This window comes from Moschus berezovskii, chromosome 12 (assembly GCF_049115385.1).
Source record: "Moschus berezovskii isolate FMDL1 chromosome 12, NW_MosBer_1.0, whole genome shotgun sequence".
NCBI classification, from domain to species: domain Eukaryota; kingdom Metazoa; phylum Chordata; class Mammalia; order Artiodactyla; family Moschidae; genus Moschus; species Moschus berezovskii.
The window spans coordinates 69,818,771-69,833,315 of NC_142471.1; the positions used below are offsets into that span (position 1 = coordinate 69,818,771).

Below are 14,545 nucleotides of genomic sequence, written 5' to 3' on the forward strand. Positions count from 1 at the left end.
TCCCTTGCACCCCCACTGCTGGTTTCCCTGAAGCTCTGGATTCACTGCTCATCCTTTCCTCATCTTTAGGGCTTCCCTGATAGCTCAGTTGGTAAAGAATCCACCTGCAATGCAAGAGACCCTGGTTTGATTCTGGGGTTTGGAAGATCCCCTGGAAAAGGAATAGGCTACCCACTCCAGTATTCTTGGGCTTCTCTTGTGGCTCAGCTGGTAAAGAATCCACCTGCAATGCAGGAGACCTGAGTTTGATCCCTGGGTTGGGAAGAGTCCCTGGAGAAGGGAAAGGCTACCCACTCCAGCATTCTGGCTTGGAGAATTGCAAGGACTGTATAGTCCGTGTGGTCACAAAGAGTTGGCCACTGCTGAGCAACTTTCATTCACTCATTCCCTCATCTTGAAATTCACTCCTCCTTGGCATTCTTTTTTTTTCCTTAAAAAAAAAAGCTTCTTGTTTATTGATTGATTCTGTTCCCCAGAAAGTACAAATCTCTATGACTCTAATAATTCGATATTACCAAGAATAGACTCATACAACCATAGAATACCAGTGCTGGGAAGGATCTTAGGGTGTATCTAGTAAAATCTTATTTCATCAAGGGATGGATTGAATGAAATAGTCAAAACTGGATCAGTTTTGACTCTCAAAACGTAATTAAAATTTTTTTTTCATTGGTGGATAATTGCTTTACAATGTTGTGTTGGTTTCTGCCATGCAACCACGTGAATCAGCCGTAAGTGTAGGGATGTCCCAACACTCTTGAACCTCCCTCCCACTCCACACCCTTGAACCTCCCTCCCGCCCTTCTAGGTTGTCACAGAGCACCAGGTTGCCCCCGGGCATTCTTGTAGAACTTCTGCCTCTGTGACTCCTTATTCTCACTTGCTGTCCCGTCTTTCTCCCCCAAAGCTCTAAAGGTCTCAATCTTTGCTCTTCTCACTCAGGCTCTCTCTCTCACTGGCGTATCCACTCCTGCAGCTTCAGGGATCACTGCCAGCTGGAGTATCATTCTGCCTTCTGACTCTGCCCGGGAACACTTGCCTGTAGGATAAACTCAAAGACCTGAGCAAAACCCTCAAGGATGCCACCATCTTCCACTTCTCACGCAGAACTGCAGCTACCAGACCATATGAGACAGGGGACTAACACAGCCAAAGTCACTCTTACAGTACACTTCTGCCTTGCCCAGCTGGTCACCGTGTCTCCCAGAAGAGAGGCCCTGAGTACAGGGTGTGTTCAGAAGGACTGTCTCCCAGTGTTGAAGGAGACTTGGGCAATGAACATGAGGGCTGCTCTCCGGGAGGTGACTAGGTGGCAGCCTGCCACCTGGAGTGGCATGCTCTACACAAGGCCTCTCTCCCAGGATATGAGTAGGTGTGAATGGATGATGCAAAGAGGTTTGGGGTTTGAAACCATGTCATTTGGGAACTGAAGAGGATAAGGAGGCATTTGAGGACTATCAAAGGCTGAGGATCCAAGAAGGTGTCACTGGATGTGGGGCTCAGGAAGCATCTCTAGGTGGGATTCATTGGAACAGACTCCTCGGCCCTCTGGCCAAGGTCCTTCACTTTGGCCAGGCCAGACGACACCCTGCACTCGGCTGTTCGTTCACTGGCTCACGTCTTACCTCCCCTTCAGACTGGAATCTCCACTAAGATAGGACAATGCCTGCCCTGCTCTCTGGTGCTCCAGGCATTCCATCAATGTTTGCTGAGTCAATCAGCGAATCAGACATTGCCCGTTTCCAGTTCTTTACTTTTGTGCTGTTTCCTCCTTGTAGATGCTCTGCTCCCCACCCCCATCTCTCTCTACTTGTCAAACCCCCACCCCCATCCTTTAAGGCCCATTGTAATGACATCCTTCTGATTCTCTCAGCTTGGAGCCACTACTCTTCATGCTGAATCTCTGTGGCACACAGCTTGGTGCTATCATATCTCTTTACACCTTTTGCTTTGGGTTATAATGACTTCTGTACCCATCTCGGTCCCTCTAGTAGAGACTGAGTTCCCTGGGAGCGAGGCAAGATACATCATCTGTATATTCTTCCTTCCCTCCTCCCTGGCACAATGCTTTCTATGCAGTAGGCTCAATATAAGAAGGCAAGGGTATTGATGGCAGTCAGTGGCCCTTTACTGGTCCAGATACTGCTTCTTTAAAGCCCAAGGTGGGGTCCCTGAGCTTCCTTTCCCTGGGCTGGGCACTTGGCCCTGCTGACCGGATCACATCCAAGGTTTGCCTCCTCCCTCCCCCACCAATCCCTGCTAACGCTTTGCCTAAATCTTGCCCTGCCCAGTACCATTTTAGATATTTGCATGGCCTGACCACAGCAAGGTAGCGCAGGAAAGGCTGGGCTGTATGGATAGCCTGGTCCTTCTAGGCCCTTTGGCAAGCACCCAGGAGAGCAGAGATTGCCTGATAAGGAGGGAGCTGGGCTCCAGGACCCCTGCCCTCATTACCAGTAAAGCATAGAGTGAACCTACTGCCTGTCTGTGGTCACCAAGCCCCGTTGTGCTGACAGAGGCAATAACAGGATGTGTGTGGGGGTGGGGTGGGGTGAGTCATCAGGGAAGGGCAGAGACCCAGAGGAGCTCACAGAACAGATCTTCCCCAACTCTTGCTGTTTGGGCTGCCAGAGACTGAGAGACAATTCCTCCAGGAAGATTTAACCCTGGTATTTCGAGGGTCTTCATCCCTGAATCAGACCCAACACCCTCACTTGGTCCAGAGGTTTTTAAACACTGGATTTTGCAGAATCACCTGGGGTGTTTGTTCAGTGGAGAAGTCTAGGGCTGCCTGGACACCTGATTTGCACCCTGACTTGCAGATCTGGTCCATTTCTCGTATCCCTAGGGAAATTCTTACCATGGTACCAGCTTCTTGCTGAGGGCAGTGGGTAGATGCCCCTGGGATGCCTGGCAAAGGAGGCAGCCTTAGAAAGCAAGGTCAAGCTCAGGGGTCAGGCTGCAGGTGGTGAGGAGGGTGGGGAGTGGAGAGGTGACGGAGGAAGTGCTTGCTGGCTGGAGGTGAGCCGAAGGCTGGGCTGACAGAGGAGCTGCGCCTGAAGGGCTGCTTGGCCTTGGTTGGTTAGAATAGAATTGGTGGAACTGGAGAAGATGGGAGCTGGAAGGTCAGCTCCCCCTTGACATTCAGAAACAGAAAAATCCCCCTGCAAAGATATAAAGCTATTCATCTTCAGGAGTCAGCAAGAGACACTGATTTGTACTTTTGAGAAGAATTCAGCAAGCAGAGTTTGCTGAGTTCACTCAGAGAACTTTGTTGGAGGCTGCAGGAAACCCACGGCCCTGAAAACACACACACAGTCTAGAACATGCATGCATGCACACACACACACACACACACACACAGAGTCTAGAGGACTAATGTCGTAGCTCAGAGCAGACTCTAGAGCTGACGTCCTGAGATCAAATTCCAGTTCTTATATGGGTGACCTCAGCCACCTTAACCTTTAATGCCTCACTTTTCTTCTCTAAAAAAAAATGGGGCTAGTCATCATCCCACTTCATCAGATTATCATTAAGATTAAATGAGTTATATATGGAAAGAAGTTAGAGCAGTGCCTGGTACATAGTAAGCAGCATACAAACAGGTGCTGTTGTCATTATTATTTTAGATTTAGAATGTGGACATCTAGGACCCAGCACTCAGGACAGATCCATTTAGACTCTTACTCTACTTGGAGTTTGGTCCACTGACCAGAAGCATCAGGAGCTTGTCAGCAGTGCAGTCTCAGCCCTGGTCCTAGATGGACTGAATCAGAATCTGCATTTGACAAGAGTCCAGGCGAACAGGTGAGCACAATGAAGTTTGTGAAGCAGAGCTTTAGAGCACACAAGAGGCCACGCCCAGAATCTCGGCCAGGCACTGGGCTGTTCGGGGGAAGGAGGCTGACAAGGGTTAAGCTGCCCTGCCATGGGGTCCCCACTGCCTGGAAAGCCCCCGCATCCTTGTCAGTGTGGGGATTTTACATGAGGACATGGTCAGAGTCCTTACACGTCGGTGTGTGGGGACGCCCTGGTGCCCGGGACCACTGTGGGGGCACGATGGCTGAGGCCGCACCCCCAGAGCCCAGTGGATGCTGTGAGGTCAAGTGGCGGTTTGCTGGAGTACCAGGTGCTCAGGAGGTGGTCCACCTGCTCCTGACTGGAGATTGCGCGCAGGTGGGCCTTCCCGCTTCCACCGTCCAGGTCTTCTGGGGGCTCGGGCCTCTCAGGGGTCTCCGGGCCCCTACCCGCAGAGTCCCGGCGCAGCCCCCGCGCCCGCATCTCGCTCTGCATGCTCGCAAAGAAGTGCAGCACGCAGCGGTGCGCAAAGTCCCGCGCGTGCTCACAGCACGTCTCGTCGAAGAGCTTCTGCTCCAGGTCCACGTAGTTGCTCCAGTATCTGCGCTGCAGGAAGATGGTCTGGTCGAAGCAGGGCCTCAAGCAGCGGGCCAGGAAGGCCAGGACAATCAGCAGCAGGGCGAGGCTCCAGCCAATGGCCTAGAGGGTGGGGAGCGCTAATGTAAGCATTCAGACACACAGATATTGTACAGTGTGGCAAGGGCGTTCCCTTTACTTATCCCTTCTATCCATTTTCAGATCTATCCGCCTTCCAATTCAGTCATCCATTCTACCAACTACCTCCATCCACCCTACCTCCCATTCATTCATTCCTCCTTCCATCCATTTTCTATCCAACTATCTCTCCACCCATCCCATCATCCATCTTCTTATCTGACTATCTATTGTCTTCCTATCAAGCCACCCTCTCAACCATGCTCCTATCTGTCCGTATCCCCCTGTCCAACCATCTAGCCTCCCATCCATTCATGTTCCCATACTCTCATCATTGCTTCCATTTATCTCTATCCAATCATCTGTCCACTTGTTATTTATCCCCCTTGCCTTCCTCCTGAACAAACACGCCTTACTCCTTTAGTTTCCTCCCATGTATTTATTTATCTTCCCACAGCTTCCACCCTTGGAAGCATAAAGGTGCTTTCTTTTGTCCTGACATTTCTCTACAAAGCTATTGTTCATAGCTGAAGATGCTATATAAGCCGCAGTTCTAAGCCACCGCTTAGAGTGCCTCTGCTTTAGGTTCCGCCTGCCTGATGAGCACTGCACACAATACTAAACTGTTTACTTTCTTCCTGTTAATCTTCCTTTTTGTTAGAGTCTCAGCTGAAAACCTAAGTTGGGTGGAGGTAAAGTTCCGCCTTCCTTGCACTCCCATCCATTCATCTGTGCATCCACCTTTCATCTTTTTATCCGGCTCTTCATCCATGCTTATATATGTGCATCAATCCCATCTATGCCTCCATCCATCCTATATTTTCGGGGAGACACCGAGGACTCAGTCTTTGCTCTCACAGAGCTAACACTTTAGTGGAAGTTACAATGACATAGGTGAAGACTGGCTAAGTGCCATGTTGAGGGATGTATCTTGGGTCATGGAAATTCAGAGAGGGGACCCCTGACCTGAATTTGAGGCCTCAGAGAACAGTGAAGTTGAGGCTGAGCCCTGAAGGCTGATGATAGTTTACAAGATGTGAACAGGAAACAGTGTTCCAGGCCAAGAGTAAAGAGAAGCTGGAAATAATTCTCTGAGGCTGGAGCCCCAACCTGGCCAGCTCCTGGCCCTCCCCTCTGCCCAGCCAAAGGTATTGAGACATCGCCTAAGACTGGAGCAACTTTATAGACCTGGAGCAGAGAAATCATCCTCTAAACCACAAGACTTATTTGAATCCTTATCACTTGTAGATGTGTAGCTCTCTGCTGGGCCTCTCACAAGGCCCTCCCCTCCCCTGACTCTAAGTTTAAAATGCTTGTGTGAGTATTGTACTTGGAGGAGCATTTAATGTGGCTGATCATTTACAGCTGAGTCAGGACTCAAACCCTGGTCTGAGAATTCTACACTCTTTCCAGTGAACTAGTGTACAGTGTTTACATCCACAGGGACATCAAGGTGAGTAGACCGAACCTCCATTTATTTTGCAGGAGAACTTGAGGCCCAGAGGGGAATGGGCTCATGGCCATGGTCACAGTCCAAAGCAGAATCAAGTGTGTCCCAAGCACTGGTCTTGTCTTTGCCACTCCACGGGCCTGCATTTGCCATGAGCCTGTCCCGACACCCCAGAGAGCTAGGGTGTATCTCCAGTGATGTTCTGCACGTTGTGGGATCATGTAAACACTTTTGGGGAGACACAGCCCAAGCAGGGCTCTGGCAGTGGTGAGGGTGGGATCTGGAGCTTGGGCTGGGGTTTGTCCCCAGGATAACGGATTCTGTGCTCTGTGGGGAGCCAAGCATCTGGTGAGGCCCTGCATAGTAGGGGAGGGTTTGGAGGAATGGCATTTTAGATTCTTGCCCAGCCTCTTACAAACTTTGTGCCTTTGGCCTTGTGAACTAAACTCTCACCTCATCTGCAAAGTGGGACAATCGTGATTGCATCTATCTCATAGGGCAGTTTTGAGAATTAAATGAAGTAATGCATATGAAATGCTTAACACAGTGCCTGACACATAAGTGCTTATAAGTGGTAATTAGTGTTATTTCTGAGGGGTGGGCAGAATGTGTGTGTGGGGTGGGGGCAGGGTAGTGCAGTATATCTGCAGCGTTTTCCTGCCATCCAACCTGGAGATGAGCCTAGCTGACTCCAGAAGGATATGGACACCTGGGTCTCCACCCTCAGGTGAGTCAGTGTTGATGGCAAAGTGCCCACTTCCTAAGGTCTGACACTGTCCCGTGTGTGGGTCATGTTTCTGACCACCCCCCAGGGACTGCATGCTCCACGGTTGTGTCTCTAGCATCAGGAGGGGGCCTCAGGAAACCATGTAGAGCTCCTCACCCCGTGCCCCTCAGAACCAGTGCAGGACATTTCCCAGGGCAGGGAGAAGACACCCCCCTCCCAAATTACCTGTGACAGGCACCGCAGGTAGCGAGACACCGCCTTCCGAGCGGGGCTGTTCCTGACCAGCTCGTCCTCCTTGCAGGGCACCTTGGCCAGAAAGAGCTGCACCTGACTGGGAGTCATGTTGGCAAAGTCTAGAAACTTCTCAGGGTCCACGGAGCTGCTGAAGGCGCACACGAAGCACTTCCCATCGAGGAGGGCCAGCAGGATCCAGATGAGGGGGGCGGCCAGCGCCCTCTGCAGCACAGAGGAGCACAGGTACCTGGGGACAGAGGAAGGGAAGGGGACACAGGGCAGCCGGAAGTCAGCTGCAGCAGGAAGGCCACAGGGGGGATGCGAGGATGGACTTCCCAGGATGGTGCGTGGTTACCCCAAAGGGAGGGCTGCAGCTCCCCCTGCAGGGGCCTGAGCAGCAGAGGGTGAGGGAGAAGCAGAGCTGGGGTCCTGGGAGCCCTTGGCCTGGAACACTGGGGAGCTGGTATTCTTCCTGCCTGAGTCTTTGTAGCAGACTCTGTTATTGCTCTGCTCAGGCCAGAAGCATCTAGAACTTTGGTGGGCAGTTTCTATTCATGTGGAGGGCCTGAAGACCTCTGACCTCAACCCCCTGCATGGCTCTGTCTGGGGCTTCAGAGGAGTCCCTGCTCCCAGTGCAGGGTGGCCTGGAGGGTTCATGTGCCCAAATCGACCTCAATCCCAGAGGGCAGGGCCTGGTAGTTTAATGCCCTAGCATCTGGGACCCTCAGTGGGACTATTCTGAGGTGGGTTCTACCCATTCCTTTCGTTCCTTGAAGGACTGAGCCCCAGTTGCCTCCTTATTATCACTTCTTCCCAGAGCCTAATTTTGGGGGCACCCTAAACTAAGAGGGTCCTGTGGAATAACCTGCCCAGAGACAGCACTTGCACACCTTCCTGAAGTGTCCAGGGATCCTCTGATTGTCCCCAGGTGCCTCTTTTGACCTACTACGTCTAGTGGCCTGAATTGGGTGTTGGTCACAGGACAGGAGCCCAGTGGAGCTGGAACCGTGAGACTCCAGAGGAAAAGCCTCCCTGCGTGGCTGAATCACAGGGAGCTGGGAGCCCCCTCACAGGGAGCCAGGAGCCCCTGGAAACATTAAAGAGAGGCCGCTTGTGCACAGAATGCAGGTGTTTTTAACTTGCGTGTGTGCTCAGTCGCTCAGTTGTGCCTGACTCTTTGTGACCCCACGGACTGTAGCCCACCAGTCTCCTCTGTCCACGGGATTCTCCAGGCAAGAATCCTAGAGTGGCTTGCCATGCCCTCCTCCAGGGGATCTTCCCCACCCAGGAATCGAACCTGGGTCTCTTATGTCTCCTGCATTGGCAGGTGGGTTGTATACAAAACATAGGATGGTGTGTGCTGGCTGTGTTTATGTGTGTGTGTACATGGCCTACCTGGTGGTGAATTATCAATATGTTATAGGCAGGGGTGGCTCCAGCATTTTCTGTGGGGGCAAGGTGGTTAGAAGGTGGAACTGAAGACTTGTTATGAAATCACATAACATGCCCTTGAGAACACCCCAGTTGTCTATATCAATAGGGGAGAGGTGAAGATCATGAGTGAACTAAACCCCACCAAGTCCCTCCTACCACTGTCTGTGGATCTAGAGCACTTCGGTATTTTGTCTAAAACACTCAGGGCAGTGTTTCTGGGTTTGATTTCAACCTGAGCCTCTTCCTCGCTGTGGGAGCTCAGCCAAGTGACTCTCTGTGCCTCAGGTCCCCCATCCTTAAAAATGGATCCAAGATAGGAAGGGACCCAGGGCTGAGGCTGTGCACACACAGTACTTGGCACAGAGCTTGGCTCACTGTTGGCCGGGGAGTATTATGAATTGCTAAAGTCCATCAGCTTTTCTTCTCTCTCTCTTTTTTTTCTGCTGTGTCACGTGACTTGCAGGATCTGAGTTCCCTGAGCAGGGATTGAACCCAGGCCACCGCAGTGAAAGAGTGAAAGTGCCAAGCCCTAACCACTGGACCGCCAGGGAATTCCCCATCAGTTTTTCTTGATACAGGGCCCCGACCAGGGTCTGAGGACACAGTGATAGCAGAAGAGGTCTTTGCCCTAGGGGAGCTTGCAGGAGACGGGATGCAGCCTTCAAGCCAACCATGCCTCTCATATGTGCAATACGGTATGCACATCATGGGATGGTCCTTCGTGCATGTGGGGAGTTATAATCCATGGCCAGCAGGACAGACGTGACCTGGATAATTCTTAGGAGTCCTGTGTCATTCATGCATCTTTATCATTGGGCTTGGAAAGGTGACAGACGACAGGATCAGAAATATCTGTTTCCAGATTGGAGACTGGCAAATCTGTCTGTGTGAACTGATGGTGCCTTGGTATCATTTTCTGGGGGAGAGTAGGGGGCACATCTGAAAGTAGGGTGGCTGTGGGGGTGACTGGAGGAGCCCTGACCATACCCATGGGGGTCACTGGGGTTTGGGGAGCCCCTGGCAGTGCTTATGCAGTTGGGGGAACCCCTGACAATGCCCGCGGGGAGCTGGAGGGGGGGCGGGACCGCACCTGATGATGCCCGGGTCCTTCCTCCGGTGCCCGCCGGGCCGGCGCCACTCCTCCACCATCACCACGGACTGCCGGTTGGCCAGGAGGCCGCAGAGGAATAGGGCGATCGGAGGCGTGAACAGCAGGCCCAGTCCGTAGAGGGCATTGTAGCGCACCAGGCAGGGGCAGTTGAAGTCGAACGAGGAGTACAGTTTGACGGTGACCATGGCCAACAGCAGGCAGATGCCGTTCATCACCGACTCGGAGCTGGACTGGAAGTGCTGGAAGAGCGTGCGGAATTTATCCATGGCCGCGGCCTGGGTTGGGGGCAGCTGCGGGTGGTGGGCAGGGAGGCTTCAGCTGCCTTCCTGGTCAATGCCAACCACACTGGGGGCAAGCCAGGGGCTGTGAGAGGTTCTTCCTTCTCTTCCAAGGGCCTGAGGGGACCAGGAGGAGACGGTGTCCGGCCAAGAGTGTGATGCTCCCCTGCCCGGCCCAACTGTCCCCCACTGCTCCCCTCCCCTCTGGGAGATGAGTCACTGCTCTGTGACCGGCCAGCCCACAGCACCTCTAGGCAAATGGGCCCCACCCTGTCCCTCCATCCCTCCCCAGCCGATTCCTTCCTTTCTTCAGGGTTTGGATACTGATGCTGGACAGCTGGTGGGGCTGCCCATGGGGGACAGGCAAATTCTGGGTGTGGTTAAGGCCGTGGCACTGATGGAGCCAGTTACATTTTCTGGTTCTTGGTTAAGAACATGACTTAGCTCAGCTGAGCCCAGGGAGATTTCACATCGGTTTTTGTGAGGGGAGGAGCCAGGAGGGGCGCCTTACTCTGACTGAAGCCATCCTGCAAGAGAAGTCTCTTGAAGAGCATTTAAACTGTTTCAGTGTTTGCCCAGGTTGGGGAAGGGGAGGCCTTCTAGATGGAGGGTACTGCCTGGTCAAGGGCACAGAGGTGAGAAGCAGCCAGGTGTGGGTTGGCAGTTTGGGGTTGCTTGACTGTAGTGTCAGATGGGGGGTGTTGGGAGAGGGGGTGGGGGCTCAGTGAGTGCCTGCGACCCTTTCCTCCACTTGATCCTGCTGCCCTTCAGGTCTGGCCACTGGCCAGCCCAGGTATCCCTAAAGCACAGGTCCCACTACATCACATCCAGTGTGGCGGGCGCGCTCAGCCTCCTTGCCGTGACATTCGAGGCCCTCCTGACAGTACCCGAATGTGTCTTCTCGCCTCCACACGTTTGTAGATGCCTCCTCCCCTGGAGCACCCATGCGCCTTCCTCCCACCTGCTCTGCAAGAGGCAGCTCGGATGAGGCCTTTCAGCAAGCCGCCCCTGGCGACCTCAGCCAGGAGCCTGTCCTCCCATTTGGCCCTTGGAAAGGCCACTCCTGCCTGCTGCTCCCGCCTCCCAGATGTGGGTCTCCCAGCTAGGATGGGACCGGCACTCACACCTGCCCGTCCCTGCAGCCTCCAGCCGGGTGCCAAGCACACCGCAAAGGCGGCAGAGGTTTGTTCTCTGTGATGCTGACGCTCATTCCGCCTGCTTCCATCTCTAGCTTTGTCCTCTCCGCCCAGGCCTTGACCTGCACCTGCCCTCTGTCTGCTCCTTGGAAGCGGAAGCGTGTGGAGCGAGGTGCTGCCCTTAGCTCTGTCTCTCGCCCTCTCACTTTGTCTCTCCGTCTCTGACACCGCCTTTCTCTGTGTGTGACTCTCTGTGTCCCTCAGCGTGTGTCTGAGTCTGTCTGTCCCCGCTCTGTCCTGCAGTCTGTTCTTATCTATCTTTCCCTCCTCCTCACCTGCAGCCCACCCCACCACACCCCATCTTCCTGGCCCCCAGTCCTGACCCAGGCAGCCTGACTTGGGGAGGGGAGTGAAGGCAGCCACAGGAACTGCTCCTGGTCACAGATCCATGGGCGTGGCCTGAGCCTGGGCTGGGAGTGGGTGAAGCCCAGGCTCTTCCTCAATCTTCTCCCCTCTGGCTCCCTCACTGGCAGCTCAGCGCTGCCTCTGAGCCAAGGAAAACTCGGGGGCTGGGGTGTCCTTGACTCCACTGCTGCCTGGACCAGTGGGCATCTGGGACCCTCAGTGATGTCATCAGCACTTTGCTCACACAGTCACAAGTGCCACTCCCATGAGCCATCTGGAGCACGGGAGGCAAGCGTCTTTCTGAGCTCTTCTGGGCCCCAGGGGCCCAGCAACACCCTCCAGATTCCACAGAGCCCGTCTGCACTGTGGCAGCTGCACTGATCGCCCTTCTTCCTGTAATTTCAAACAACTTTTAGAAAATGGAAATATCTGAATCTTTTTTTTTCTGATTAAACACACCATTATGAAAAAGTTAAAAATAGAGAGTATGAACGTGTCCCCAAGACTGCCCTCCCCCCACCCCGGGCCCCGGAGCCTTCCTGTCACGGAGTCAGCGTGTGTTGCCCCGCACTGGCATGCCATGCCGTTGGCCTACCCGGCCTTCCTCTGGAGACTCCGGGGACCACTGAGTGATGCTCTGGGCGTGCTACTCACCCGCCCGGGAGCCCCGGGGCTGCTGGGAGAGGGGACTTCCATCTGAGGCCAGTCTCTCCCTTCTCTTAACCCTCATGATACAGGAGGACTCACTGGGTCTCCGTTTCAGTTCCTCTGAAAAATGAGAGCCTGGCAGTTTGAGGGACCCCTGGGACCTGCCAAATGAATGCTGTGTAGATCATTTAGCCTGTAGTTTAAGTCAGGCCGTCTGCAATAGGTCCTGCAAACTTGCTAAGTTATCTGTGCAGTCTCTATCTCTGATGAGGTAGTAACAGACAGAGGCCTGGGTCCCATTCTATGTAGTTTATCCAGTGATGTGCTGTCAGGACCTGTGTGAGGGAAGGGTGATGGGGGGCGGAGAGGGAGGGGGCTGGAGTGTGACTTTGCCAGGAGGGGAAAGGAGAGGAGAGGAAGGGGAGGGAGGGGAGGGAGAGGGGAAGAGGGAAAAGGAGAGAAGCAGGGAGAGTTAGGGGAGGGGAAGGGAGGTGGAGAGGGGGAGGAGAGGGGAAGGGAGGGCTCTTGTTCTGGAGAAACCTTTCTAGCTTAACTAGCAAAGAACCACCGCCACCACCAGATTCCTGGGGCAGGGGAGGGTGTAGGGCCCCAGAGAGGCTGGGTGTCCTGTCCGTAGTCACACACCTGGTGGGCCAGGTTGGAAGCTGGGCCAGGAAGGCAGCTGGGTGCCTCCTCTGTGCCTCCCAGCCCTAGTCAGCCTCGGGGGTGCTGCCAGGAGAGGAAATAGTCTGGCTAGGGCTGTACTTCTCAACTCTGAACCGCCTGAGAACAGAGGGGAGAGAGGTGGGCTGAGAGGATCTGAGCATCTCTCCCATTCTACTCTGAGCGAGGGGAGAGTGGCCAGGGGACCCCAGCCGCCTCCAACCTTGGGAGTCTCCAGAAAAGAATGGACAATGGGGGCTTTCCTGGTGGTCCAGTGGTTTAGACTCTGTGCTTCCAACACAAGGGACCAGGGGTTGGATCATGGGTCGGGGAACTAAATCCCAGGTGCCACAACTAAGACCTGTGCAGCCAGATAAATAATTTTGAAAAAGAGAAAGAATGGACAATGTGTCTGGGAGAACACTGCAGAAAACTGGGACAAGGTCTCTCCCAGGCCAGTCTGTTCATAGCTCCAACCTCTAGGAGGTGAGACAGCCCTCCCAGGTCAGCCTGGGCCCTGGGCCTCACAGGAAAGGAGAACCAACTGGTGTGACTGCACTGGCCCTTGCTGGGTATTTACTGGAAAACACTCAAGCAAAGAAAAAGGCAAAAAGGAAGCCCAGCACAACTTAAAGGGATGTTACCTCTCAGGGTGAGCAGGTGGCTTTACATTTAAAAAAATTCTGTATTTTCTAAATCGTCTATTTTATAATAATGATTTTTTAAATTTCCCAATAAAAATCACAAATATTTTTACTGGAAAAACTCAAAGGGATTAAGGGACAAGGTAAAAGGGAGGAAGATCACCTTTTCTTGCCTGGAGCTCAGGTGTACTGAACAAAGAGAGGCAGAAATAGAGGGAAGATAGAAGAAAGATTTGTTATTCACATGTGTGGAAAGCATATTAACTTGTAGATCTGCTGCAGAATAATGCCTCAGATCTAATTTTTCTAAACTCCCTATCCCACCTTGGGGTACCCCATCTTTTTTTTTTTTAAAGATTTTTTTTTGATGTGAACCATTTTTAAAGTCTTTATTGAATTTGTTACAATACTGCTTCTGTCTTGTGTTTTGGTTTTCTGGCCTCAAGGCACGTGGGATCTCAGTTCCCCAACCAGGGATTGAACCAGCACCCTCTGCATTTGGAAGGCAAAGTCTTAACCATGGGACCACCAGGGAATTCCCCAGATCTTTTAAATCTGGAAAATTTTTTAAAGTCAGATTTTCATTTTACTGTTGACTTAAATCTATTTAGCAGTTTTAAATATATGTTAACTTGCAACTGGAAGATCTTTATAGAACAAGTCTTTGGTTTCTTTTTTTTTTCTCAACTTGGGGTCTTGCAGATATGTTATTGGGGGCCCTCCAGATTTTTATTTCCTTCAAAAGGAAAAAGGAATCTGGGTGTTATTTGAGAAACACTGGCGTGACTGTTCTTGGAATTCCTGTGATGGAGAGGGCTCTTTAGGATAGGGTGCCCCCTGCTAGGGGAGTCAGTGTGTCTGATGTGTGTGACGTGTGTGTGTGGTGAGGGCAGTGGTATTTGTGGGGGTATGTGTAGTTGTGTATAAGTGTGTGTGTCTTCAGAAATACAAGTGTGGCTGTGTTTCTTCTTTCTGGATATAAAGCACACTCTCCCCGGAGGTTTCCTTCAGAAGGAAGACACTGGGTGTGTGGCCCACTTTCCTGTCAGGACTGGGAGGCTATTGTTCCCTCGTGTCTCTCAGAGCTGTGGTGCCCTCTCCACCTTTGAGAGATCTGACCCTCTTCTACCAAATGACAGAAGCCTTCTGTGGGATCTGGGTGACAGGGCTTTTTGGTCTGTCTCTGGCAGAGAGAGACAGAGCAAAGTGGCACTTCTGTGGGCTCCACTCTGGCGACTTTGTAGAGTTACACAGCCCTGAGGGGCTGAAAAGAGAATGGGAAAAAAAAGGGGGAGACTCTGAA

The 14,545-nt window shown here is 52.7% G+C and overlaps 1 protein-coding gene across 1 annotated transcript; it reads right to left on the reverse strand.

The window, feature by feature from the left end:
* Positions 1–3,619: 3,619 nt before the first annotated feature.
* CALHM3 (calcium homeostasis modulator 3) lies at positions 3,620–9,917 on the reverse strand. Its single transcript, XM_055425915.2, has 3 exons — positions 9,448–9,917; positions 6,915–7,170; positions 3,620–4,497 (listed from the first exon to the last, which is right to left on the reverse strand). The coding sequence occupies exons 1-3, from the start codon at positions 9,732–9,734 to the stop codon at positions 4,006–4,008; spliced, it is 1,035 nt and encodes a 344-aa protein (XP_055281890.2). The 5' UTR covers positions 9,735–9,917; the 3' UTR covers positions 3,620–4,005.
* Positions 9,918–14,545: the final 4,628 nt, after the last annotated feature.

What these genes read in the sequence shown, in the direction of transcription:
- CALHM3 (XM_055425915.2), bottom strand. Translation starts at nt 9,734, where the DNA reads ATGGATAAATTCCGCACGCTCTTCCAGCACTTCCAGTCCAGCTCCGAG. An exon ending in AAGGACCCGGGCATCATCAG is followed by an intron (nt 7,171 to 9,447) that starts GTGCGGTCCCGC and finishes CTCTGTCCCCAG; the next exon opens with GTACCTGTGCTCCTCTGTGC. An exon ending in ACCTGCGGTGCCTGTCACAG is followed by an intron (nt 4,498 to 6,914) that starts GTAATTTGGGAG and finishes CCCACCCTCTAG; the next exon opens with GCCATTGGCTGGAGCCTCGC.